General features: G+C 36.0%; 1 protein-coding gene across 1 annotated transcript in view; it reads left to right on the top strand.

Moving 5' to 3' along the window:
• Positions 1 to 13,721, top strand: part of galnt2.L (polypeptide N-acetylgalactosaminyltransferase 2 L homeolog) — a 46,824-nt gene extending 33,103 nt beyond the window's left edge. The window contains exons 12-16 of the mRNA XM_041562773.1: positions 1,381 to 1,473; positions 1,928 to 2,011; positions 9,553 to 9,679; positions 11,778 to 11,897; positions 12,515 to 13,721. Of these exons, the coding sequence (XP_041418707.1) occupies positions 1,381 to 1,473; positions 1,928 to 2,011; positions 9,553 to 9,679; positions 11,778 to 11,897; positions 12,515 to 12,670 (580 nt within the window). The 3' untranslated portion in view covers positions 12,671 to 13,721. The remainder of the gene's footprint in view (positions 1 to 1,380; positions 1,474 to 1,927; positions 2,012 to 9,552; positions 9,680 to 11,777; positions 11,898 to 12,514) is intronic.
• Positions 13,722 to 25,425: the final 11,704 nt, after the last annotated feature.

Here is a 25,425-nt window from a genome sequence, read left to right as displayed (position 1 = left end):
AAGGATTAGAGCTTGAAGTGTCCTATTTGAGTTATATGGATCTGGAAGGTTGTAGGTTTTGAAGTGCCAGGCCCCCTAAATACTAAGATACCATGGCCTTTTTCCATGAGGTGTTTTCTGTACTACAAGAAGGGAATAAGGATTTTGTTAATGTCTTGGAAGACCTTGGCTGTAATATATGTATATAATATGGAACACATAAAGAAACTTTCAAGGTATATAATACTAAATAGATGCAACCCCATAAGGTATAGGTAATTTACCCCAGTTAGCAAGGTCAGCTATCATCGAGTTAATGGTAGGGTTAAGATTAAGGGACACATTGACCCAGGTCAGGGTGAATAGTGATACCAAGAAACTTGAAGAAGGGTAACACTGGGTGGGAGAGGTGGGGGTTGAGATTTGTGCATGGAATAAAGCAGGGACTTGTGCAGGTTAATGTGTAGTCCTGAAAACTGGCCAAATAAATGTACCATTTGTAAGAGGGCAGCCTGCATCTGCGAGGTATATTATAAGATTGTCTGCAAACAGGGAGATTTTCTCGACAATTGTGTGGAAGGTGAGGCCCTGAATGTTTTTTGGATTCCTGATAAAATAGCTAGGGGTTGTATTGCTAAGGCAGAAAGCATTTGTGAAAGGGGGGCAACCCTGTCTATGGCCCTATTTGAGAGGGAAGAGATAGGAGGTGATACCATTGGCCCTTATTCATGCCATTGGGTTGTTATAAAGGAACTTTCCCCAGGAGATGAACTGCTCACCAGGAGCAAATATCTGGAATACCTCCCAGGTAGGACCATTCTACAGAGTCAAAGGCCATTGATGCAATGACCCTTAACCTTGCTCTGAATGGGGAATCTGCAAATTAGTGTACAAGCGGCAGAGGTTGATGTTAGTGGATCTCCCTGGCATAACGGCTGATTGGTCAGGGTTAATTAGGTCTGCTGTAACCATCTTGAGTCTATTTGCTAGTTGGACCTTTCCCTGGTTTTGGGATGACCACTACCATGGCTTCTGATAAGGATGGGGGAAGTCCCTTAGCATCGAAGGCATATTGTAGGGTTTCCAAGAGGTGGCACTTAATGATCTTTAGCAAAAAATGTACTAGTTATTACTCCACCCATAGGTATTACATCATTGCATTAAAAAGAAGGTGTTGATCATGGTTTTGCTTACATGGAAAAGGCGTATACAAGTTATCGAACACACCGCCACTGGTTTATATATACTGCATTGTGCTACACAGTTTTTTTCCGAATCTTGAGGCCAAATAGAAAACAATATGGGAGTGGGAGGGGGGATTTCTTCCTCTGGATAAAATTACTGTAGTTGGGGATGTGTGATATAAGGAAATAAAAAATGACCATATGAATCTTGTTACAGAAATACTCGAAGGGCTGCAGAGGTTTGGATGGATGATTATAAGAATTTCTACTATGCAGCAGTACCTTCTGCAAGAAATGTACCGTATGGAAAGTAAGTGGATACAGAAAATGTTAACATAGATTACATTATAGACAAATTGCTAATGATACACTGGCTCGTCATTTGGTGTGGTTAAGCCAACCTGTTCCTCTGGTTCTGAAATAGTCTTTTTAACACATTTCTTAAATCAATATAGAAGGGGAATGGATGTAATGCAACATTGCATGGATGCAAACAAGAACTTTCTCTGTTCTTTGGTCGTTAAGTTTTATTTCTGATGGTTATTTTAGCACTTAGTGCACAATCCATTGCATTTCCTTGTACTTTGTTGCTCTTTTAACTTAATTAATAATCTGGAAATTGGAGGTCTGAGGTATGTAGATCGGCATACATCAATCCATATTATATATTATGTAATTGACAGTGCCTGATACTTGATATCATTTTCAGAATGAACTGAGATATAAAAAAAAAACCCCGTTTGTGCTTTTTTACCCCCTTCTAGCATTCAGAGCCGCTTAGAGTTAAAAAAAAACCTGGGATGCAAGCCTTTCAAGTGGTATCTAGAAAATGTTTATCCAGAACTAAGGTGAGATGGGAAGCTTTCTTTTATGAAATTCTTTTTAATTATTTTTTTTCATAATTCTACATTGGAACAATAAATAACCAGTTACTGCTGATGATTTATAACCATATAATTTGAGCTCTGTGCAAAAGAATCTGCATTTTTAAAGACAAGAACCCTGCCTCAAGTGTCAATTTACAAGAAAGGGGAGCTATCCCTGGTAAATTGAAGAACTCCCTTTCTTTTAATTTAACCTCATTGCCCCTATCTGTAGGCCGCATGATCTAGTTGTTGGCTGGGAGAAATCTACTGGTATATGGACAGCTTTGCAGAAGGCTCTAACTTTTTTTCTGTAGCATAAGCTATTATTCTATAGTCTTGCAAATTTACTATGGACAGAGAATAGGCAGAAAGATTTAGAGCCCTATTTACTCATTTTCAAGATCAAGAAAAAAAAAGTGCTGCCAAAAAAATGCGACAAAACTTGTGACTCTCTCCTCTAATGCTAGCTAATAGCATAAAACAATGCGTCAAAATATCCCCACACAATTTTCCACAGAGAAAATGTTGCACACCAACTAGAATCATATTGTTGCATTGATTTTCAATAAGGCTGAAAATCTAAAATGTTTTAATAAACTGGAATAATGAGTTTTTTAGAGAATATTCCCATTGACTTCTATATAATCTCTTACTTCCCTCTAATAAATCCCAAATTTCCAAAAATACTTGTGTGCTTTTTTTTTATAGACGGCTCCCATTGACTTTTTCATAAACTGATGCTTTTAGATGCTGATGTTTTACTTTTCAATTTTTTTGAAATGCAATAAATATTGTACATTCGAGTTTCGAAAGCTTAGTCAACGTCTGGAGTTTTCACTCCATAAAAATTGAATCACTAAGAAAAATCGAATTTGGGGGGGCGTGGCTTGGCACCGAGCAAGATGGACGCATAGCCTAGGGAGCTCCACACCAGTCTCTTTCAAAAGCAAGTAAGCCCGGTCTAAACAGTGCAGAAAAGAAGGGAAGCTTTACAGAAGGACTTACTCACCTCTGGCATTATGGGCAGACACAAAAAATCTAGCTCCCCATTAAAATTAACAACTCTCAAAAGTACCTCACAGGGAACTCACACAGAGCCCACACAAAATGGCACCGCAGCTTCATCAGCTGCAGTTACCTCACAGACACAGATAGCTTTTCCAAATATAAATGAGCAAAGCGGTGAATATAATCAGCCAGTCACAGAGGGCAAATTAAAAGAACTGCTAAACAAATTATGTATAACTCTCCAAAATGACCTGAGACAAACCCTGTCAGAAATAAAGACAGAAATAAGAGGTCTGGGAGATAGAATTACACACTTGGAAAATAAGGCAGAGGAGACTGTTTCTGCACATAACCAAGTTGTGGATATTTGTACTAACTTAGAGGAGGATATTACTACACTACAGAAAAAAGTCATTGATTTAGAAGACCGCTCCCGCAGAAATAACGTGCGGTTCAGAGGAATCCCTGAAGACATTAAAGGTCCAGATTTGATATGTTTTTTAAAGTCCATAACTTTAACAGTACTTACACAGGTCTCAGATCATTTGCTAACTCTAGACCGTGCTCACAGACTGCCAAAATCCCGCAATGCTCCTGCCACAGCACCAAGAGATGTTCTAGTACGATACCATTATTTCCATATAAAGGATGCTTTTCTTAAAGAGCTCAGAAACGTAAAAGATCTACCAGAACAATTCAGAGCTATCCGTATCTTTGCAGATTTATCTGCAGCCACTCTGGCCCAACGTAAAGAATTTGCAGATATAACCACGCTTCTGAGGGCAAATAATATAATATACAAATGGGGCTTTCCAACAAAACTGATAGTAACCAGAAATGGGAATACTTTTGTGTTCAATACACCAGAAGAAGCTCGGGGGTTAACACGTGAATGGGAGCTAACCAACACAGATTCCAATGGAGACCTTCCGGTCAAAAAAAAACCTAGATTAAACGCAGAATGGGGAAAAACACCTGTAAAATGAAATACCCATCAGTGCTAAAATGGATTACAAGTAGCACAGAGACTGGTGGAATTTTTTTTTCTGGGCTAACTTTCTTTAGTCTATCTAACTGTATATATATATACTAGTTTAAACAAATACACGTCCTAGATATAACTGCTCCAACTCATAATTTAATGAGAAAAAATTTGAAAGCTTATATAGAAAATGTTTCATTCTGTATGGACCAAAGTTCACTGACTTTAAATAGTCAGATGGTTATTTTCCTTGATATGTTTTGCTCACTTTTAAGGTTTTGTTTAATAAGTTTTTTTCTGTACCAGGGTAGTACAGCTAGTTACCACTATATCTCATTGCAATGTATTTTACTGCTTTTAGGTCAAGCTATAAAACTCTCTAAAAATGATATGCATAATAAGAGGATATACAATATCCTCTTATTATTGTTCTTTGACTTGATACAATATGTAAGGTATTTCTGGGTTCAGCCTTCCACAAGGTCAGCAAAGCATATTACAAATTTTGAACATGACTACACCAATTAAATTAGTTTCCCTTAACGTTAAGGGTCTTAATATCCCCTTTAAAAGATCTAAAACATTTTCTCATATGAAAAAGCAAAATGCAGATGTAATATTCCTGCAGGAAACTCATTTTAAAAAAGGAGAATCACCACAATTTTCTTCAAAGTATTTCCCACATATATTTCATGCAATGGCACCAGAAAAGAAAAAGGGGTATCCATACTGTTCAACCATAGAATATCTTTTGAATTATTGCACTGTGAGTCTGACCCTGATGGAAGGTACCTAATTCTGACATGTAAATTAAATGATGAACTTTTCACATTGTGTAATGTATATGCTCCAAATACGAAACAAATTAGATTCTTAACATCAATATTTAATAAACTATATAAACAGAAACAGGGGTTTATCATCATAGGTGGAGACTTTAATATCATATCAGACTCCAAAATAGACACTACATCAAATTCAGACAGATATCAAAAATCTAGTCTCAAAAATGGTAAAAAAGGAACAACAGATTCACCCTTCGCCAAAATCCTAGCCCAATTCAATCTCTATGACACTTGGAGGATAATAAACCCTAAAACTATTGATTATACATTCTTTTCACACCCCCATGAGACCTATTCAAGAATAGATTATTTTTTGGTAGATAAAATATTACTACAGTATGTTAAAAAAGCCACCATAGGGAATATAACATGGTCGGATCATGCTCCAATATCAATTTCCGTAAGCGAGCCATTAAATAAGTTTCCAATAAATACGTGGAGGTTAAATGAATCTTTATTAAATAGGATAAGTGATAGAGAATTTTACAATAATAGTTTGAGAGATTATTTTGAGATTAATTCTTCCACAGAAACTCCACTTCAGACACAATGGTGTGCTCACAAAGCTTCCATACGTGGGCTCTTTATTCAAAAAGCTGCCTATTATAAAAAGAAAAACAGGTTGGAAAGAACAATGTTAGAATCAAACCTAACTCTATTAGAAACACAAAACAAACTTAACCCCTCTAAAAATAGAACTAAGGAAATACAACAAATTAGAGAGAAACTTCATAATCTAGATCTCTTTAAATTTGAGTTTTATTTAAGGAAATTAAAAATCCTATAATATTATAAAGGTAATAAGTCAACAGATCATATGGCAAACTATTTAAAAGCAAAGCAACTAAAATCAAAAATCAAAAATATTAAGTTACAGAATGGCAAGATACTCTCTAATCCATTGTCCATTGCTGAAGCATTTGCAAAGTATTATTCAGATCTCTACAACCTAAATAAGGATAATACAGTAACTCAGTCTAACCCACAAAGTATAGATACATATTTAACAACAATAGATTTACCTTGTTTAAATAAGGATCAAGTTTTTTCCCTGAAAGCTCCAATCTCTCAACAAGAAGTTGAATATGCAATAAAATCATCCCCTATAAATAAAGCACCTGGCCCAGATGGATTACCTGTAATATATTATAAAACATTTTCGCAGGTATTAATACCAAAACTCACAGAGTTATATAATTCAATATTATTAGAAGAATATTTCCCCGAAGAAATGTTACAGGCCACGAGTACGGTAATACATAAGGATGGTAAAGATCCATCAAATGTCACAAACTATAGGCCAATTTCTTTGTTAAATTGTGACTTAAAATTTTATGCTAAGATATTAGCAAACAGATTACAAGATATTGTTTGCAATATCATAGACAAAGACCAAGTAGGCTTTATTAAGGGTCGTCAGACACAGGATAATACCAGGCGCTTTATAGATATAATACATGTTATCAGACAATCCAAGGTCCCTACTTTAGTCATGTCTTTAGACGCAGAGAAAGCGTTTGACCGAATATATCATGATCTGATAAAAAGAGTCTTAGATAAGATTGGATGTGACAGCACATTTATACATGCAATTTCTGTATTATATCAAAATCCATCAGCCAGAATAATAAATGAAGGCTTGCTATCTCAAAAAGTTAATATCACAAATGGGACTCGACAGGGTTGCCCCCTTTCTCCATTAATATTTAATCTAACAATAGAAATACTTGCTCAAAAAATTAGAACCTCCAAGGAATTATCGGGTGTTCAAATTGGTCTTAAAGGGGACCCGTCACCCAAAAAAATTATTCAAAATCCTATTTTATCACATTAGTCAAGCAAAATGAACTTTAATTACACTATATAAATTATTTGAATCTTGCTTCCTTCAGTCTGGGATTTCAAAATCATAGCAAGCAGGCAGCAGCCATTTTGTGGACACTGTTTTTAAGACAAGCCTTGTATCATCTCAGAATCTTATTTGTGCACCAGAATAGGGGACCCGATGTCCATCCCGATGCCCTGGTTACACAATTAAATCGTAAAGAGAATGGGGGAATGTGGGGAGAGCAGTGACATCTAGGAAGTGCTGAATGGAAAGTGAAAGTAATTGTCTGCCCCGCCTCTATGCCCATGGCATAGAGGCGGGGCAGACAATATTTGATTGACAGCTGAGATTTTTAAATGAGCTTACAACAGCTATGAATGCTTTAATAAAAAATAGAAATTGGATTTCATGTTTAGTTTGAAAAGGACTTTTATTATACAGATTTATGTGTCTGGGTGACAGGTCCACTTTAAAGATCATCGAGTTGGTCTATACGCAGATGATATTATTATTATTACCTTGTCTAACCCTATAGAGACTCTCCCAAAACTTATGACAATACTACAAGAGTTTGGGAACATATCTTACTATAAAGTAAATGAAAATAAAACCCAGGCATTAATGTTCAATATTTCCAATAAAGACCAATATATCTTGAAACGTCAATTTAAATTTGACTGGCGCAAAGATTACATATCTTATTTAGGCATAAGGTTGACAAAGGACCCTGCAAAATTGCTTGATAGTAATTTTAATCCAATACTAAATACTATTAAAGAAGAAACAGGCAAATGGAAACATTTATTTATTTCATGGTTGGGTAAAATCTCAGTGATAAAAATGATACTGCTTCCAAAATTATTATATGTTTTGCGTACTATTCCCATTACAATCCCATCCTCTTTTTTTGTTAAAGTTTCTAATATGTTCAACCAATTTATATGGAACAATAAAACTCCTAGAGTTGCAACAAGTATTCTGCAGAGAAGTAGATCTATGGCTGGTATTGGAATGCCAAACATTAAGAAATACTATATAGCCAATATTATAAACCAGGCTACAGACTTATCAGTATCTTCACAGTCCAAATGGTCAGAAATAGAGAGGACCCTCATGAACACCTCTTCCTTAGATACAATACTCTGGACAAATGAAAAATTAAATCAAAGACAACTGATGAACTTACCTGCAACTGTAAAGACTGCTATAAGAATATGGAGGGATAATAGAGAAAACACACTATGCTCTCCGTTTCCATCTCCTATGGCACCTATTTCAGTTTTGGAACCAATACTAAACATTGATTTGTCAACATGGGTTAAAAAAGCCCCATTAAAATTAATGGACTTGTACTGTGCAGATGAACTTAAATCCTTCATGTGTCTGAAGAATGAACTATCCTTGGAAAAACATGACTTTCACAAATATTTGCTGATACGGAATTACATAACAACACTTCCTTTTTCTAAACTTAGACCACTATCGAGCTTTGAAAGCTACTTCCATGATGGCTCAAGCATAAAAAAAGGAATGGCAAAGATTTATGGTCTTTTAGGAGAACCAAAGGAAATACAGAAAATCCCACACATGATTAAATGGGAACAAAGATTTAAGAAAAACTATACAATAAGGGAATGGCAAAAGGCTATCTCCAGAACACAACAGTTCACTAGATGTGTTACGCATCAAGAGTGCTATTACAAAATCTTATATAACTGGTATCTAACCCCTTCAAGATTATCAAAAATGTACTCTGGAGCTTCAAATTCCTGTTGGAGATGTGACAAGGACATAGGAGATATGCTCCATATTTGGTGGTCATGTGACAAAATACAGAGATTTTGGCTTAATGTGAGATCTTTGATCACAGAAATAACACAACAAAATATTCCACAGTCTCCAGAAGCTATGCTGCTGAATCTATATGGAAAACTTCCAAATAAAAATATAGAATTTCTGACTTTCCAAATACTGAATGCTTGCAGACTTTTGATTGCTAGAAATTGGAAAAAACAAGAAGTCCCTAGTATTACCCAAGTACAAAGAGAGGTGACCAACAATTTAGGATATGAAGAAGCAGTACCGAGGAATTTAAGGGGAAAAAAACAGTTTTGGAAGCTCAAAAACTTTGGATGTCTAAGGTCAATATCTAGTTTATTTACAGCTTATATGTATTGTATGAATGGTAATTACCCTGAGAGTCATGCAGATATAATACAGGTTACACTACCCTTACCCTTACTATTTTTTTTTCTGTTTGTTTGTTTAATTGTGTGTATATTATTTTGGCTAATGTAATAAGTATGCAATGTTTTGAACCATTATATGCCATATAATGATTTTATTGTTGAAAACTAATAAAAATTGTCAGGATAAAAAAGAAAAATCGAATTTGAATGTTGATCGATCATAGTTTTGTAAGTGATAATAAATAGCTTCTTTCACTAAATGTGAATATTGCTTTTTTTTGTCTGCCAAAGTTACAATATAGGGCAATAAAAAAAGCAATGTAGAACAATGATATACAGTATGCATAGGTTTCATCATCATGTAAAACCCCAAGAGCTTAGATAAACTATATTTGCAGTTTATAAATGTGCAGGCTAGTGTCTTAACCCTACCACTCTGTTTACATGTATTGGTAGGATGGAAATACTCCTTTCTCTGCACATACTAGGTGGACTTTGGGAGAAAATGTGCACCTAAGCCCACCACCCTTTCACATCCTATCTACAAACTGCAAATAATGACCTTAGATCTTTTTATAGACAATAGTGTTTATTAAATTACCACTGAAATAAATCAGTGTTTTATTTATTTATTTATTTTTTACAATGTAACTTTTGGAATATGTTCCCAGGGTTCCTGATCACCAAGATATTGCATTTGGGGCGTTGCAGCAAGGCACAAACTGTTTGGACACATTAGGCCATTTTGCAGATGGAGTAGTTGGGGTTTATGAATGTCACAATGCTGGAGGGAATCAGGTGGGTAGAAGAATAAAATGTTTCCGTTTTTCATATTTTGGAATTTTCTTTTCATGCAGGATGGCATGAAAACAACAATTGTGCAAAACTGAACCAAATCATAATATGTACATTAAATACTATTGTAGTAGTAGCATATTATAAATTCACAAATCAAAACAGTAGCTTTATAGTTTGTATGGAGGAGACTGGCATGTTGCCCTGTGATTTTTAAAGGAAGTTAAATCTCCCAAGTAATATGCATTTAAAGCAACATGTGCTGTTTTCCATATGTAGAGAATGTGCAGGAATGTTAAAAAGTGCAAAAAATGCACCACTTAGGACCCATACAAAATGCATTTGTGCCTGTTTAGTATGCAGCACTTCACTTACAAAGAGCATACTGATAATCCCCTTCTCTGCTCTTTGTTCTACATGTGGAAATGAATCTCTGGTATCAAAACAAAGTGTTCATCACATCACACAAAGAACTGTAGCTCTGTGAGAGTAAATAGAAATAATCAGCAGCTGAAATACTATCTAATTGTATTTTTATTTATTCATTTATTTCATTTATTCAAATGACAATAATCAGGATTATGGAACCCACCAGTAACCAAGGGCAAATGACAAAAGACTGGAAATTGTAGTTCAGGCACTTGATTTGTACTTTGTACAAAGTGATGATAGAGGGTTAAGTTTACAATGTCCGTGACTAACTAAAGTTATCTCTAGCTGGATTTTGCTTGTGCATGCAGATTTTTTTTTCCGGTCCAATAAAAGTAAATAATTCATCACTGTCTGGCAGAGAAAGGTTATAAGGGGATGATTAAAGAACAAGAAAGGGTCTACCATTTTATTCACTCCCCATTTTCTGCTGCATTGCACTTTTTGACTTCTCCTGGTCATACTAGGGTAATAGCTTTTATTAACTTGGTTTTAGCCAAATTATGAGAATCTAAATTCCAGCAACATATCTCCAATGTGATTGTAGACTCAATAGTCATTAATACTGATTCCTGTATAAGAAAACAGTCATTATTAAATGGGAACGCCACAAAAACGTAACTTAATCGTTTTGAAAAGTAAACATAATTTCAAGCAACTTTGCAATATACATCAATTAAAAATATCCAGACTTTTCATGGTTTTTAATGGTTTCTGACAGTTCCCTAAGCCTAGCCCCCTGCTCTCCTGCTGATCTTTCTGACTACTTTGCTGAGCTGGCTGACTAATGTTACTTTGTATCAACAGCCAGCTGTCCTCAGCCTGCATCCTCCAAACCCCACAATTCCCGTCACACGTAATTTATATAAGGAATGGAACATCACAGTGCAATGCATTGTGGGTTATGTAGTTCCTGCATCTCTGTAAGCTGTGGAGAAGTTGTTACAATTTGTAATATCAGTGTTTAGTCCCTCCTTCCCTGCCAGGATTTCAAATGATGCAGAAAGAGAAGAACTGTTAAACAGCTGGATTTCAGCATAGATTTATTCTTTTTGAAGAAACAGGTAACTGATGGTTATATTAGGGGTTTCCTGTGTTATGTGGGCCTCTTTATCAAATTTTGGTTTGGAAGCCAGAGTTCCCCTTTAACTTTGCTGACTGGACAAGGTATTCTTCTATCTATATATATATATATATATATATATATATATATATATATATATATATATATATATATATATATATATATATATATATATATATATATATATATATATATATATTAGGGATGCACCGAATCCAGGATTCGGTTCGGGATTCGGCCAGGATTCTGCCTTTTTCAGCAGGATTCGGATTCGGCCGAATCCTTCTGCCCAGCCGAATCGGAATCCTAATTTGCATATGCAAATTAGGGACGGGAGGGAAATTGCATGACTTTTTGTCAGAAAACAAGGAAGTAAAAAATGTTTTCCCCTTAGCACCCCTAATTTGCATATGCAAATTAGGGTTCGGATTCGGTTCGGTATTCGGCCGAATCTTTCACGAAGGATTCGGGGTTCGGCCGAATCCAAAAAGTGGATTCGGTGCATCCCTAATATATATATATATATATATATATATATATATATATATATATATTAATAATTAGATTTTCTGTTTATCTGCTTTTTAGGAATGGGCTTTAACCAAGGATAAATCAGTGAAACATATGGATCTTTGCCTTACTGTTGTAGACAGGATTCCAGGCTCCCTTATAAAACTTCAAGCCTGTAGAGAAAATGACAGCAGACAGGTAAGCATGTTGCCTAGCTTCTCCAGTTTTTACAAAATTTACCACTTGCGTTGAAGTGATTTATCATGTTTATGACCTGAAGGCAATTCCTGGAGTATGCTGTCTGAAATATAATCCCCCCCCTCCAATAAATATGCTGTACATACATAAAACACATTCTCTTCTACCATTAAAAAAACTGCTTGCTGGTTAAACACCTATCACAATGCTCAGAATTATTCCAAGCAGCAGATTAGAAAATATTTAAGAACCATCCAGGTGGAGGTCCTGTGTTGCCCGGTGGAATAGCGGCTTTGATCCTTTGAGCTTATGCTTGATTGTGATGTGATTGTGATGTTTTTCTAGCTGAGCTCTGTCTCTCACCACTCTATGTGTTTGACACATGGCACTTCTCATTCCTTAACATTATCACTGTCACCAGCACTGGTATTTAAACTTTAAGATGATCCTCATAGGGATCAATAAAGGGTGATTTGGGCCTTTTTGGCCCGTCATCTTTGCCTTTAATGAAATTGGAACTGGCAGTACTATTCTTTCAGCATTCTCCAATAGCTGAATTGGAAACATGTTGCGATATTTGTGAAATTTATCTAATCTATGTGTGTGCTTTCCTCTAGAAATGGGAACAAATCGAAAATAACTCCAAACTGAGGCACGTGGGTAGCAATTTTTGCCTGGATAGTCGAAATGCAAAAACTGGTGGTCTTACAGTAGAAGCCTGCAGCCCTTCCCTGTCACAGCAATGGAAATTCTCTCTTAATCTTCAACAGTAAAATAACTGAAGGGTTTGGGGGCAAGGGGGGGAGGGGACAACAGAAAATATGGAATGGGGGGGTGAGCAAGCGCCATTTCACGGACATTGATTTGAATGCATTGCAGATATTTTTGTCCACCTTTCTGCAAAACTATATACCTCAGTATTCCATCATTGTTTGTGGAGTCATGAGTGTGGGTGGAAGTCTTAGAGAAGAGACACAAAGATGCAGCACCTTTGCACCTCTTCCTCTGTTTGGATTGAAATATCGCATTCTTGCACATGAGGCCTCAATGAGGATTGTAACTTATTATGTGTTGCCACGACAGGAGGTTTGGCTTTGATTTGAGAAGTGGAAAGGTTAAGATGTTTAGGCACATAGGCCTTTTTTTATTTAAAGGGGAAGCAAAAGTGGCATAGTATCTAATAAATATATGGCACTATTCTTTCCCCAGATTCTCTGCTTATATTTGGTTTCTTTGGTGCATTATTATAGTAACACTAATCACTACAACTTTTTCTGAGATGATTATCATGGACTACTGTCGTGCTGTTTCGTGCTTGTTATTCCTTATGTGCAAAATAATGAGAAATGAACGCTACCTTAAAAAAATACTTAACGGAATCAATATTTTATTGGCAAACAACTGCAAAAAATGTGAATTCACTTTAAATCATTTTAAACAGTGTTTACAGCTTATTGGCTTCAGTACATTTAGCAACACAGAAACTTTCATCGCAGTTGCTACAACGGAACCTTTTCCTCTACATTAATTCAGTCTGTCATGCCTTGTGTTCCAGTGTTTTTGGCTTTTCCGTTATATTTATGGCCATTATGTTAGGGAAGGTGTGCGTCCTAACAGAAACATAATAGTCCTTCAGTCACATATTCAGATGTGGTGGCAGTACAGCGAAATTAAATTACAACATAAAAAACATCTAGTTTATATCGGCAAGCCGCTGTATAGTGTCCTTTATGCTGTTTTCTTTTTCCTTTGCTCTCCGCTTGCCTCAATATTGAGTTACTTCATCACCTGAGGTTTGTGCCAAATAAAAATCCTCATTCTGTATTTCTGAAATAAGGGCATTTTAGATTCGGAAAAGCTACTGTCCAGAATACAGTCATGGGGCTCATTTATCAACACTGGGCTAAATTGACCAAGGGCAGTTACCTATAGCAACCAATCAGTGATTTTAAAGCCAGCTGCAAGTAGAACAATGAATGCAGCAATTTGATTGGTTGCCATGGGTTACTGCACAAGGGCACATTTGCCCAGTGTTGATAAATGACCCCCAATGAGTCATTTTCTCATATATATTTAAGTTTAATATATTTCCTCCTTTTTAACATGAGCTCACTTGTTAAATATAAAAAAAAAAATATATATATATATATTTATATATATATATGTTATATATATATATATATATAAATATAGGAGGAAATATATATATTATATTATATATATATATATATATATATATATATATATACACACACACACACATATATATATATATATATATATATATATATATATATATATATATATATATATATATATATATATATATATATATATATATATATATATATATATATATATATATATATATATATATATATATATATATATATATATATATATATCGGACATCCTGATTTCACTGGTTGAGCAGAAAGCACCACCCATAGGCTGGCAGAGTAATTTAAACCCTCCCTCACCTTGTCCATAGTAAATCTGTTCACTGCCCAGGGACTTCAAGTCCCAAAATTCATCACTTCAACATGGAACAATGTGAGGGAGGAATTGTTTGCCAATGCCGGTCATTTTATCTACAGTATAATATATAATTTTTTTTACAGCTGAATGATATTATGTTAACGAGTGGGGTACTTTTCCCCCTAGATGGGTGGTATTACTTATTGGTAAATACTGATTTAAAAAAAAGAGGGACTGGTGTTTTTGTGAGATGCTTCATTCAGAAGTCGTTATATTTCAATTCCATGGCACACCATTATGGGCCATATTGTAATAAAATGATTATGTGATATGTCATGGTTTGTGGGCCTAACAATCCCCTACAGATCTGCATCCAGCTTGTGGGGCAATCCTGTATTATTCCTAACATTTAATTGCTGCCTGTGATTCATATCAAAAGCTCATTCACAGTTAGGCCCATAAATCTTTGGACATAGACAACATTTTTTTATTTTGGTTCTGTACATTACCACAATGAAATTTAAATGAAACAACTCAGATGCAGTTGAACTGCAGACTTTCAGCTTTAATTCAGTGGGTTGAACAAAAAGATTGCATAAATGTGAGGAACTAAATCCTTTTTTAACACAATCACTTCATTTCTGGGGCTCAAAAGTAATTGGACAAATTAAAAAACTGAAAATAAAATGTTCATTTCTAATGCTTGATTGAAAACCCTTTGCTGCCAATGACAGCCTGAAGTCTTGGACATCACCAGATTCTGGGTTTCCTCCTTTTTAATGTTCTGCCAGGTCTTTACTGCAGCTACTTTCAGTTGCTGTTTGTTTGTGGGCCTTTCTGTCCTAAGTTTAGTCTTCAACAAGTGAAATGCATGCTCAATTGGGTTCAGATCAGGTGACTGACTTGGCCATTGGATATCAATAGTCCTACCTCCTGGAGAGTGTTTTACACTTGTTTGGCTGTTGTGAAGGGGTTTCTCTTCATCATGAAAATGATTCTGCGATCATCCACCACTGTTGTCTTCACCAGTGCTTTCTTTCTCAGGATATACCAAACTGTAGATTTTGCCACTCCTAATATTGTAGCAATTTCTCAGGTGGGTTTTTTCTGTTTTTGCATCTTAAGGATGGCTTGTTTCATCTGCGTGGAGAGCTCCTTTGACCACATGTTGTTTGTTAACAGCAAAATCTTCCACAGTCAAACACCCCACCTCAAATCAACTCCAGGGCTTTTATCTGCTTCATTCATAATGAAATCACAAAGGAATTGCCCACACCTGCCCATGAAATAGCCTTTGAGTCAATGGCCCAATTACTTTTGAGCCTCTGAAATGAAGGGATTGTGTTCATTCAAAAGGCTTTAGTTCCTCACATTTTTATGCAATCTTTTTGTTCAACCCACTGAATTATAGCTGAAATTCTGCAGTTCAACTGCAACAACAAACAAGTTGTCTCTGTCCAAATATTTATGGGCCTAACAGTATATTGCAATAAGCTTTGAATAAAGCATCTAATAAGAATCTGGGGAAGTTATTCTCATGTTTATTGAAAGCGAATGGTGGTTGTTGTAAAATTCCTCTAAATCGTGTTGGAATCTGTTTCACAAATAATTTTAAAATAACAAAATTATAACATTGTTTGTAACATTTTCGTAAAGTTGTTTATACAGTGAAACCTCAATTTTACATCCTCATGTTTTAAGTTTTCCAGCTTAATACATTTCCTGATTTTACATTTTCCTGGATTTTACTCCATTTTTTTCTTTTGTCCTGAAAAACATAAAATGGGGGTTCTACTGTGTATATATAACCATGTGCTTGTGAGTCTCGACCTAACCTTCGGCAATTATCCAAGACAAAAAAAGAGAATATTGGGCACACTTCCCCGTAGAGTAAAATAAAAACCACTATTAATTAATACATTAAAATGCACAGGTGGCTGCTGTGGAATGGACGCCTAACATGTTTCAGGAACACCCCTTCATTATAGACACCTGCCTATGATGAAGGGGTATTCCCTAACTCGTTTTGTGAACACCCCGCAATCATAGGCAGGACGCATTGGGCGTCCATTCCACAGCAGCCATCTGTGCTTTTTAATGTTTTAATAAATAGTGTTTTTTATTTCACTTTACGTCGAAGTGTGCCCAATATTCTTTCTTTTTTTGTCCTGAGCACTGCACTACTGACCACAGCATGGCTGTTGTGCTGTTAGGTTGAGGAAACACACTTAGAAAGCATTAACATCTTAAACACTATAAGAAAATCTATTGATCAAAAAGAAATATTGAGCATTCGCTACAGTTTTGTTGATTAGTTCCAGTTCCTCCTTAAAAATGTGATGTATATGGTGATGCAGCATCTTTAACCTATGTTTTTTGGATAAGGTTGTCCTTTTTTTTTTTATAGCAAATAGCAGCAAAACTGGTCTGAGCATTTAAAGCCAATATTTTGAGCAACACTATTCTGCTTTTAGCATATCTATCAAGTAAACAGAAAAAAATGTCATATCAAACGGGGCAATAAAATTGTGCTTGAGACAAGGCAAATAATTAGGGGTTGTTTTAAAGAGCCAGGAACACAAGGAAATTGTAATGCCTTAAATACATTTAAAAACTGAAATGGCCCTTAATGCATTTGCCATTAGGGCTGTGGAATATACAGTGTTTTAATACAAACCACTTTGTTTAATTGAATGGAAAGCACCTGGGTCCCCCAGCACCCTCAATTTGAGTATTAATCTTGCTTGCTGGCTGGCCCGTGGCATTTCCGGATCAGATGAATGGGAAGTTCTCTGAGGAAAGTAGTGGTGTTTGAAGTTAAAATGTTGCATGTGCCATAGCCATTAGTTTGCATATTGAAAAATGTGCATTTTAAACTTACACTTATTTTGAATTAAAAAGATCATGCTTTACTGTTTACAGAACTTTTGGGAGTATTGCATGAATGTGTATTATCTAAAGCTTCCTTCATCCCTACAGGCTGTGTGGGACCTTGTCTAGACAAAAGGTTGCTCTTCGTGCAAGACTTAAATATATTTTTACATTTATGTGATTGAAATATCTTTTATGACAGTTTAATTTCTATATGTCCTCTTTATATGTTATTTGTCCTGTAATTATAACAAAAGACAAACATATATTTTTGAAACAGGAAATATTAAAAACAGAGCCTAAGGATTTAAAGGAGAACTAACCCCTAAAAATGAAAATGGCTAAAAATGACATTTTATATACTGAACAGCCTAAAGTTTCAGCTTGTCAATAGCAGCAATGATCCAGGATTTCAAACTTGTCATAGGGGGTCACCATCTTGGAAAGTGTGAAACTCACATGCTCTGTGGTCTCTGAGCAGCTGTTGAGAAACTAAGCTTAGGGGCCATCGCAAATTAACAAGCAGAAAATTAGATTGGCAGATATAATCTGATGCCACAAGGCTGCTTATTAAAATCTGATGCTAATTGCACTGGTTTCTGTGCTGCCATGTAGTAATTATCTGTATTAATTACTAATCAGTCTTCTATTGTGACATTTATAGTCTGAGTACTGTATATTGTGTCAGTCAGTAAGTGACAGCAGCACAGAGCATGTGGAGTGAATCAGCAGAAAAGAAGATGGGGAGCTACTGGGGCATCTTTGGAGGCACATAACTTTATTGCTAAAGGGCTGTGGTTGCCTTGGGCTGGTATAGAAGCCCAATATATAATGTACAATATTTCTAGCCTATTTCTTTAGTTAAGTTTTAGTTCTCCTTTAAAAAGAATATGTAGCCCTCATTATCAGTACAAACCCAATGTATTTGGCTCATGCTGAACACCGTGATGTTGTATGTCCTTAGCCTGTTTTATCTAACGGTACACATGGAGATTCCGCACAGAGAGAAGCTGCCTAGAATGTGAAACCGTATCTGTCTTTTTGGCGAGTGTTTTTTCCATAAGGGCTGATTATAGGAAATACAGAACATGGCAGAACTGCATTGAATTCTGTGCAAAGATTAAGGTAGACAATCATGTTTAAGCCATGAGTTCATAGATTTCAGCCACAAACTTGCAGTTGGGTGTAAAACAGCTAAATTCTCCATTTGCGTGGGAGAATGATGGAGAGTGTGCTGAGGGCAGGTCTGTAAGGTAGAGACTCCCCTGGGTCTCATCTACCTCCTAGAACTCCTCTTGCTCCTCTCCTGAACAAGCAGTTGATCTAATGTTACATTAGGTCACCAAATTCACCTTATTTGATATAAGCTGCAAATTAAGCATATGCTATTTCAGTCTTTAGAGGATTTGGTACCTACTGTACCTCGCCCATACTTATTGCTGGAGCCTTAAGACTTGAAGCAAAGAAAATCAGTACTACAACAAAACAAAGTAAAAATGCATTTTCAGAGCAGATTACATTATATATAATTATTAAGAGTATTACATACGAAACATGCAATACCACTTTCTTTATGTAGTTTATTTGTTTTAGAAAATCAACATTTTATAGTGATAACCGAGACATTTTCAGGCTTCAGAACACTGCTACACTTGCAATATAATTGTACTATATGTGATGCCCTGATCCAAGGAATCCCTGTAAAGACTTTTCTATCCACCGTAACCTTGTTCTCTGTGGATGTGCCTGTCGTGTCATTTCCACTCGTGCAGTTACACCTTAACACAAGCAGTATTTTTTGTGTAATGTTTTTTTTATAATAATAGAGTTTATAAAGTACGGAGGCTACAGTAAGCTTATCTCGAGTTTCAATCTCCATTTTCTTGCTTGCCGATGAATCCTGCGTATCCTATTCAGTTGATTTTACATTACAACTACCAATCTATTTTTGTTTAGTCTAAACGATATAGGAAACTTACAGATGTGCGCACGTGAATGCATTGTTGTTGGGGGTTGGAAGATACAATGGACTGTATATCTGGTGGAGCAATAGCCGTGAAGATTTTTGCTATTGGTCTTAAGGAAGTTTACATAACATGGTGTGCCAAAGTCATTTGTTGTGATTTCTATTAAAAAAATATATAAATAAAAAAAACAGTAACGGTCCTGAGCGGAGTTAAAACAGAAAACTAAAAGTGTATCTAAAACGCCAGTGTGCAGTGAGCAGAGTCTTTAAAAAAATATTGTGATGTATTCTTATTGTTATCATGGAAGTAATACTGATGTAATAACATTAGTTCTTTTTTTTTTTCCTCTTTACAAAAGTATACTTTGGCGATTGTTCTTTTTTCCAATTTGGTTTAAATAAAATTGTGTCAGCTGTACAGAATATGTACTTGTTAATTTTATAAATACGATGCGTCGTTATGAAGTTTAACTTAAATAAAATACTTTATAGCTATTTGATTCTTTTTCACTCAACGCCAAAAAAACAATTTAAGAACTCACCTGTGTTTTCATGTCAAAAATGACTCTCGAAGGGTGTGCTCCTGTATAGGTTATATCTATTGTGGTTACTCTTTATCAGTTGAGCTCATTTTGATACATATGTGTTTATTTTATGTGTACTTGTGTGAGTGATTGTACACCAAAGATGACTTTAATAGAAGGTATCATTTAGCTTTCATAACATCATGACCCAAAAACTGGGGTTATTTAGTTTGTGAGGTTTTTTCTACCTCTAATAAACTCGCAGCTCTAATGCTCTGCTTACTTATGAAAAAACCCGATTGTAAAATACTCGATTGAATGCAATAGTGGAAAAAAAATAGAATACCTAGAATTTATCGAGTTTTTCAGTGCAATCCACTGTAAAACACCCGAAATTCATGAAGGCAAAAAACATCTTCAAACGGTCAAAGGGACCTCTGCCATTGACTTCTATGATCTGAATGTTTTCATACTATACATGTGCTTTCTATCTCATTTTAACCACTTCATTTAACCATTTGTTTATTGGTAAGCGTAACTGTCAGAAAAGGAGATGTTTTTCTATTAAAACCTTTTAATTTCAGTTTCCCGTAACAACGTTAAAGACAAAACACACACACACCTATCTAGACTCTAACATATATAAACTTTATATATTGTACCAATATCTAGTATATTTTATTATCACAATATCCTTGTATATTATGCCTGTCCAAGAAATCATCCAAGCCACTCTTAAAAGCAGTAACAGAATCAGTCATCACAACATCACCCGGCAGTGCATTCCACAACCTGACTGTGAAGAACCACCTACGTTGCTTCAGATGAAAGTTCTTTTCTTCTAGTCTAAAGGGGTGGCCTCTGGTACGGTGATCCATTCTATGAGTAAAAAGGTCCCCTGCTATTTGTCTATATTGTCCTCTAATGTACTTGTAAAGTGTAATCTTGTCTGCCTTTTCTGCAGAGAGAACAACCTCACCACTTGTCGATAAAATGGATAATGTCCCTAATAGGAGATGTTAAAGGAAAACTTTACCCCCAAAATTAATATTTAAGCAGCAGATGCTCGTGTGACCTAACCTATATATGTTTGTGTGCACCGTGAATCCTACGATCCCAGGGGGTGGCCCTTTATATTTTAAAATGCCAATTTTCTATTTAGGATTACTACAGGTATAGGATCCCTTATCCGGAAACTCGAAAATAGTAGCTTGTACTTGATCCCAACTAAGATATAATTAATCCTTATTGGAAGCAAAACCAGCCTATTGGGTTTATTTAATGTTTAAATGAATTTCTAGTAGACTTAAGGTATGAAAGATCCGTTATCCGGAAAACCCCAGGTCCCGAGAATTCTGGATAACAGGTCCCATACCTGTACTGCTATACTACTAAAAAGGTATATTATTATGTAAATGGTTTATTTAAATAAAGCAGGGTTTTACACATGAGCTGTTTTATGCAATATCTTTTTATAGAGACCTATATTGTTCGAGGGGTATAATTTTCCTTTAAATAATATTTTCATAATGTTATAGTTAAGCAACCATGAATATATGCATGGTTATAGTATAATAAACCAGTGCTACCCAGTTGGAATACCCAGTAAAGTATACAGTGACACCTCTATTTTACATCCAGTGTTTTTAAGTTTTCCCTAATTTTTTTTTGTTGGTCCCATCTATGTATAATGCATAATACATTTCACTGATTTTACAATCACTTGGAATTTACACCATTTTTTTCTGGTCCCCTGAAAAAAGTAAAATTGTGATTCTACTGCAGTGAGTGTAGGGTAAAATGTATTCATATCAATGCTACTTGAATGTAAAGAGTTTATAAATCAAGAACTAAAGAAACACACTCCTTTCTAGACATGTTCAATCTTAAAATGCTTTACATTTTGCTACATAGACCCTAAACCTGTCCAGCTCCCCTGAAAAGACAGACAATTTTTTCATGGGTTCTATTGCTCTAAAAAAGATTTGTGGGCAAAAAATTTTTTGACCACGCCCATTTTATGACTACACCCCCTAATTACCATGTTCATTTTACACAATTTGGCAGTTTTTGAAAGTTTGAACACATTTCTGTGTTTTTTATGTGTTATCACAGCTTTGCTAATGAAGGTGAATTGCCCTTTAAGCTGCAAGTCACAGTTTACCCAAGAGACCTGCTTATCTTTAATTGGGACAATTGCTTCTTTGCTTATCTTAAATTGTTACAAAAGTATCTCTGCCAAAAGCCAATTAAGTTTTAGAAACTTTGTATCTTCTTCTGGCTGTTCAGTGCAGGAAATCAAAGAGAAAGTCGGGACATTTCAGTAACAATCCGGGACTTCTGGTTGAGCTGTCAAAATCGGGACTCTAAAAACTGGATAGTTGGGAGGTATGCTTTTGGGCTGTGATTTTCCCAGACTACATATTTGTTAACTGGGTAGTAAAAGTACAGTTGTTATGTAAATAGAAGCTGTTATGCTTATACATGTAGAGAAAATATAAAACAGCCATCTATGAGTTGAGTACATAGAGTATTCCCTGTTGTAGCAAAGTAGACTCAGTGGGGCTTATTTATAAACACTGGGCAAATTTGCACCTGGGCAGTAACGAGAGACCAGCCAGCTGCAGGCAGCGTCAGACAGGGGGGCTCAGGGCCCACTGGGCCTGCAGCCTAAGGGGCCCCCCAGCCACAGTCCTCTCTGCAATACCCCGAGTGTGCACGTACCTCTTTCAAATGCGTCCGCATCAGGGAGGGGGGTAGGGAGAGGGAGTTGCAGGGAGCGGGTCTGGGCTGGTGGGGCCCATAAGAGCAGGGGCAGTTGGCCCAGTCCGGTAAGGTTGCCATGAGTTAAGGTGGTCATTGAATTACAATTATGATCTTTCCAAGAAAGGTTGTTCGTTTCAACACACACGTGTAGAACTGAAATGTCAGCTATACAGGAAGAAACAATAGAATTCTACCTGTATCTGATGATTCAGCACTAACAATGGCTGATGTTCGGGTGCTCAATCAAAATTTTCTGGGCATCACGATTGACTAGCTGACCGATATCGATCGGCTTATCTCCCACTATACCTGTGCTGAATATCATTCGAAGATTTGTTTAGTGCAATATTATCTGTGTGTTTATGGCAACCTTTATTTCGCGGGTGCAAATTTGCTCAGTGTTTATACTGTAAATCACTTCTGGTGTCTGTGAAGATATCCATGTGATGCACGAGATAACCATTGTGCCTGGAAAGCCTGGCTTTATAATTCTATTGTAAATATTGTAATCCTGTTTATATATTAAATTAACAGTTCAACACAGTGTGTATGTATGAATGTGTATGAGGGCAGATTCCCAATTCTGCTTTTACAATCCAAAATAGAACTACTTCAGGTAAAAGGTAAAGAACCCATTTAAGACTTTGTTTTATTGTTTTATAGTTGGACCTTGGACTTTGCTTGACTAGGAGCGCCACAGTAAATGTAAATAAATGATTCCGTTCAGTCTATCAGCTGACAGACAATTTGTTATGTTATACAATTAAAGCCATTGGTATAGGAGTCAGTTGGCTTTTAGAGGATACCACCATGGGTGATTCCACTTACTGATGGTACATTCCTTTTGGCACACAAAAGCAAGTTTTTACACTTCTGCTTTCCATGGGAAGCCGTGTACTGATTCTCTGGAAGGCAAACGGACTTCAAGTCTCAGAATCCAACACTTGAATATTGAACAAGGTTATGGGGGTTGGATGACTAAGTGGGTAGGAAAATGGTTTCTGAGAGACATTCATGATTCCTTAGATTGAGAGGAAACCACGACTGTAATATTTAAAACAAAAAACAAACCAGTGACTTTATCAAGCTGTGTATTGATTTCAGTGATCACATATCTCTATGTTTAAAAAAAAAAAGTAAATGGAAGCAGCCGTTTGAAAAATGCCTTGGGAAAGTGTTATTTTTTTTCCACATTTTTATTTTTATATTTAAGTTTTTTGTGCTTAATAATCCTCGAACAGTTACGTTTGGAACCTTGAATTTGAAATTTTTGCCCATAAAAACTTAATAAATCTGCTGCTTGGTAAATTTATATCTTATATGTTTTCTATAAGATTTCAAAGGAGGGGTTCATTACATCCCTTTCTATCGCTTTTTTCATCATTATTTAAATAAAGTTAATAAAATAAAACAGTAAGAAAAAAATATAAAATGAAACTGTGGGCAAGAGAGAAACATTAAAGGGGCAGTATACACCTATACACATGAGCACAATAAATTGGGCTATTATTCTACCTATGCAGAATAAGTACAGGTATGGGACCTGTTATCCAGAATGCTCGGGACCTAGGGTTCTCCGGATAACAGATTTGTCCATAATTTGGATCTTCATACCTTTTATCTACTAGAAAATCATGTAAACATTATATAAACCCTATAGGATGGTTTTGTTTACAACAAGGATTAATTAGATCTTAGTTTGGATACTGTTTTATGGGAGATGGTCTTTCCATAATTCAGAGCTTTCTGGATAACGGGTTTCCAGATTACGAATCCCATACCTGTATTTACCTATTATAAGGAGAATCAGAAGGTAGCGATTCCCCACATGTACATGTTGATCCAGAGAAAGGCAAAAAAAACCATTTGAAGCCTCTCCAATTTGCATTTGAAGGAAGGAAGGAATTTTCCCCCTCTGAGAGGCAGTTTCCCCCATAATTGCAGCATATTTGTGGTTGCGAGGGTGTGATTGGCCTGATGTATTGACAGTAGATGCATTAAAATTGCCATAATTGCAGCAGGGGTGGCATAATGTGTTTGGTGGGAGAGTGATGTGTGCACCGTATTCTTGTGGTGTATCTGAGCTACAGTGACTCAAGCAGCCCCTTGCTTTGGAGATGCTGGTAGCTCTAGGGTTTCCACAGCAGTCTGTCTGGGGCAAGAGGCACAATATCACTCATTTTTGCGGCCTTACAATCCCCTATAAGGTTAAATTGGCAATATTATTCTCTAGGGATATTTTTTTAAATCAGCTGTTATATTCTGCTTTAGTTTCCTAATATACACTGTAATTTACTTAACTTGTGCGAAAGTTAAAAAGAAGTAGAATTGATATGAATATCTATGCAGTATTTATCTCTGGGCAGTCAATATCATATGAAAAATCTCTTCACGTACTCACATTCAAGACTTTGCAAGGGCTTTATTTTTGTATGTATTCTTGTATATTCTATGTATGCACATTCTATGTATGCACTAGAGTCCTGTGTGACCTGTGCCAGACCTGGACCCGCCACCCAATAAGTTCCCGTACCTAGTCCCACTACCGACTGGGCTCACAAATAGTTTACTTACCTTCCAACCCAGGACCTGTGAAACTGGAAGTACTGTCACTGTGAACCAGAAGTGACGTGCAGCCAAAGCAGATCGGAGGGGGACTAATTTCCTCAGGGGAGGGAACAATCCCACACCAAGGCAGGTTATCCGTGTAATATCCGCAGGATCAGAGAATGTGAACTTTCTGCCCAAAACCCGATCACATTATGAGTATTCTGTGGGTACCCCACCCAGGACTCTATTAAACTCTAGTATACACCCATTTATTGTACAGCACTATGGAATATGTTGGTGCTTCAGAATAATATTTCTAATGAAACTACTTTAGACATATAGCCTATAAGAAATGACCAGCCTGAACACCGAG

Source organism: Xenopus laevis, chromosome 5L (assembly GCF_017654675.1).
Source record: "Xenopus laevis strain J_2021 chromosome 5L, Xenopus_laevis_v10.1, whole genome shotgun sequence".
In the NCBI taxonomy this organism is placed as follows: Eukaryota; Metazoa; Chordata; class Amphibia; order Anura; family Pipidae; genus Xenopus; species Xenopus laevis.
This window is presented reverse-complemented; position numbering and strand designations above follow the sequence as displayed.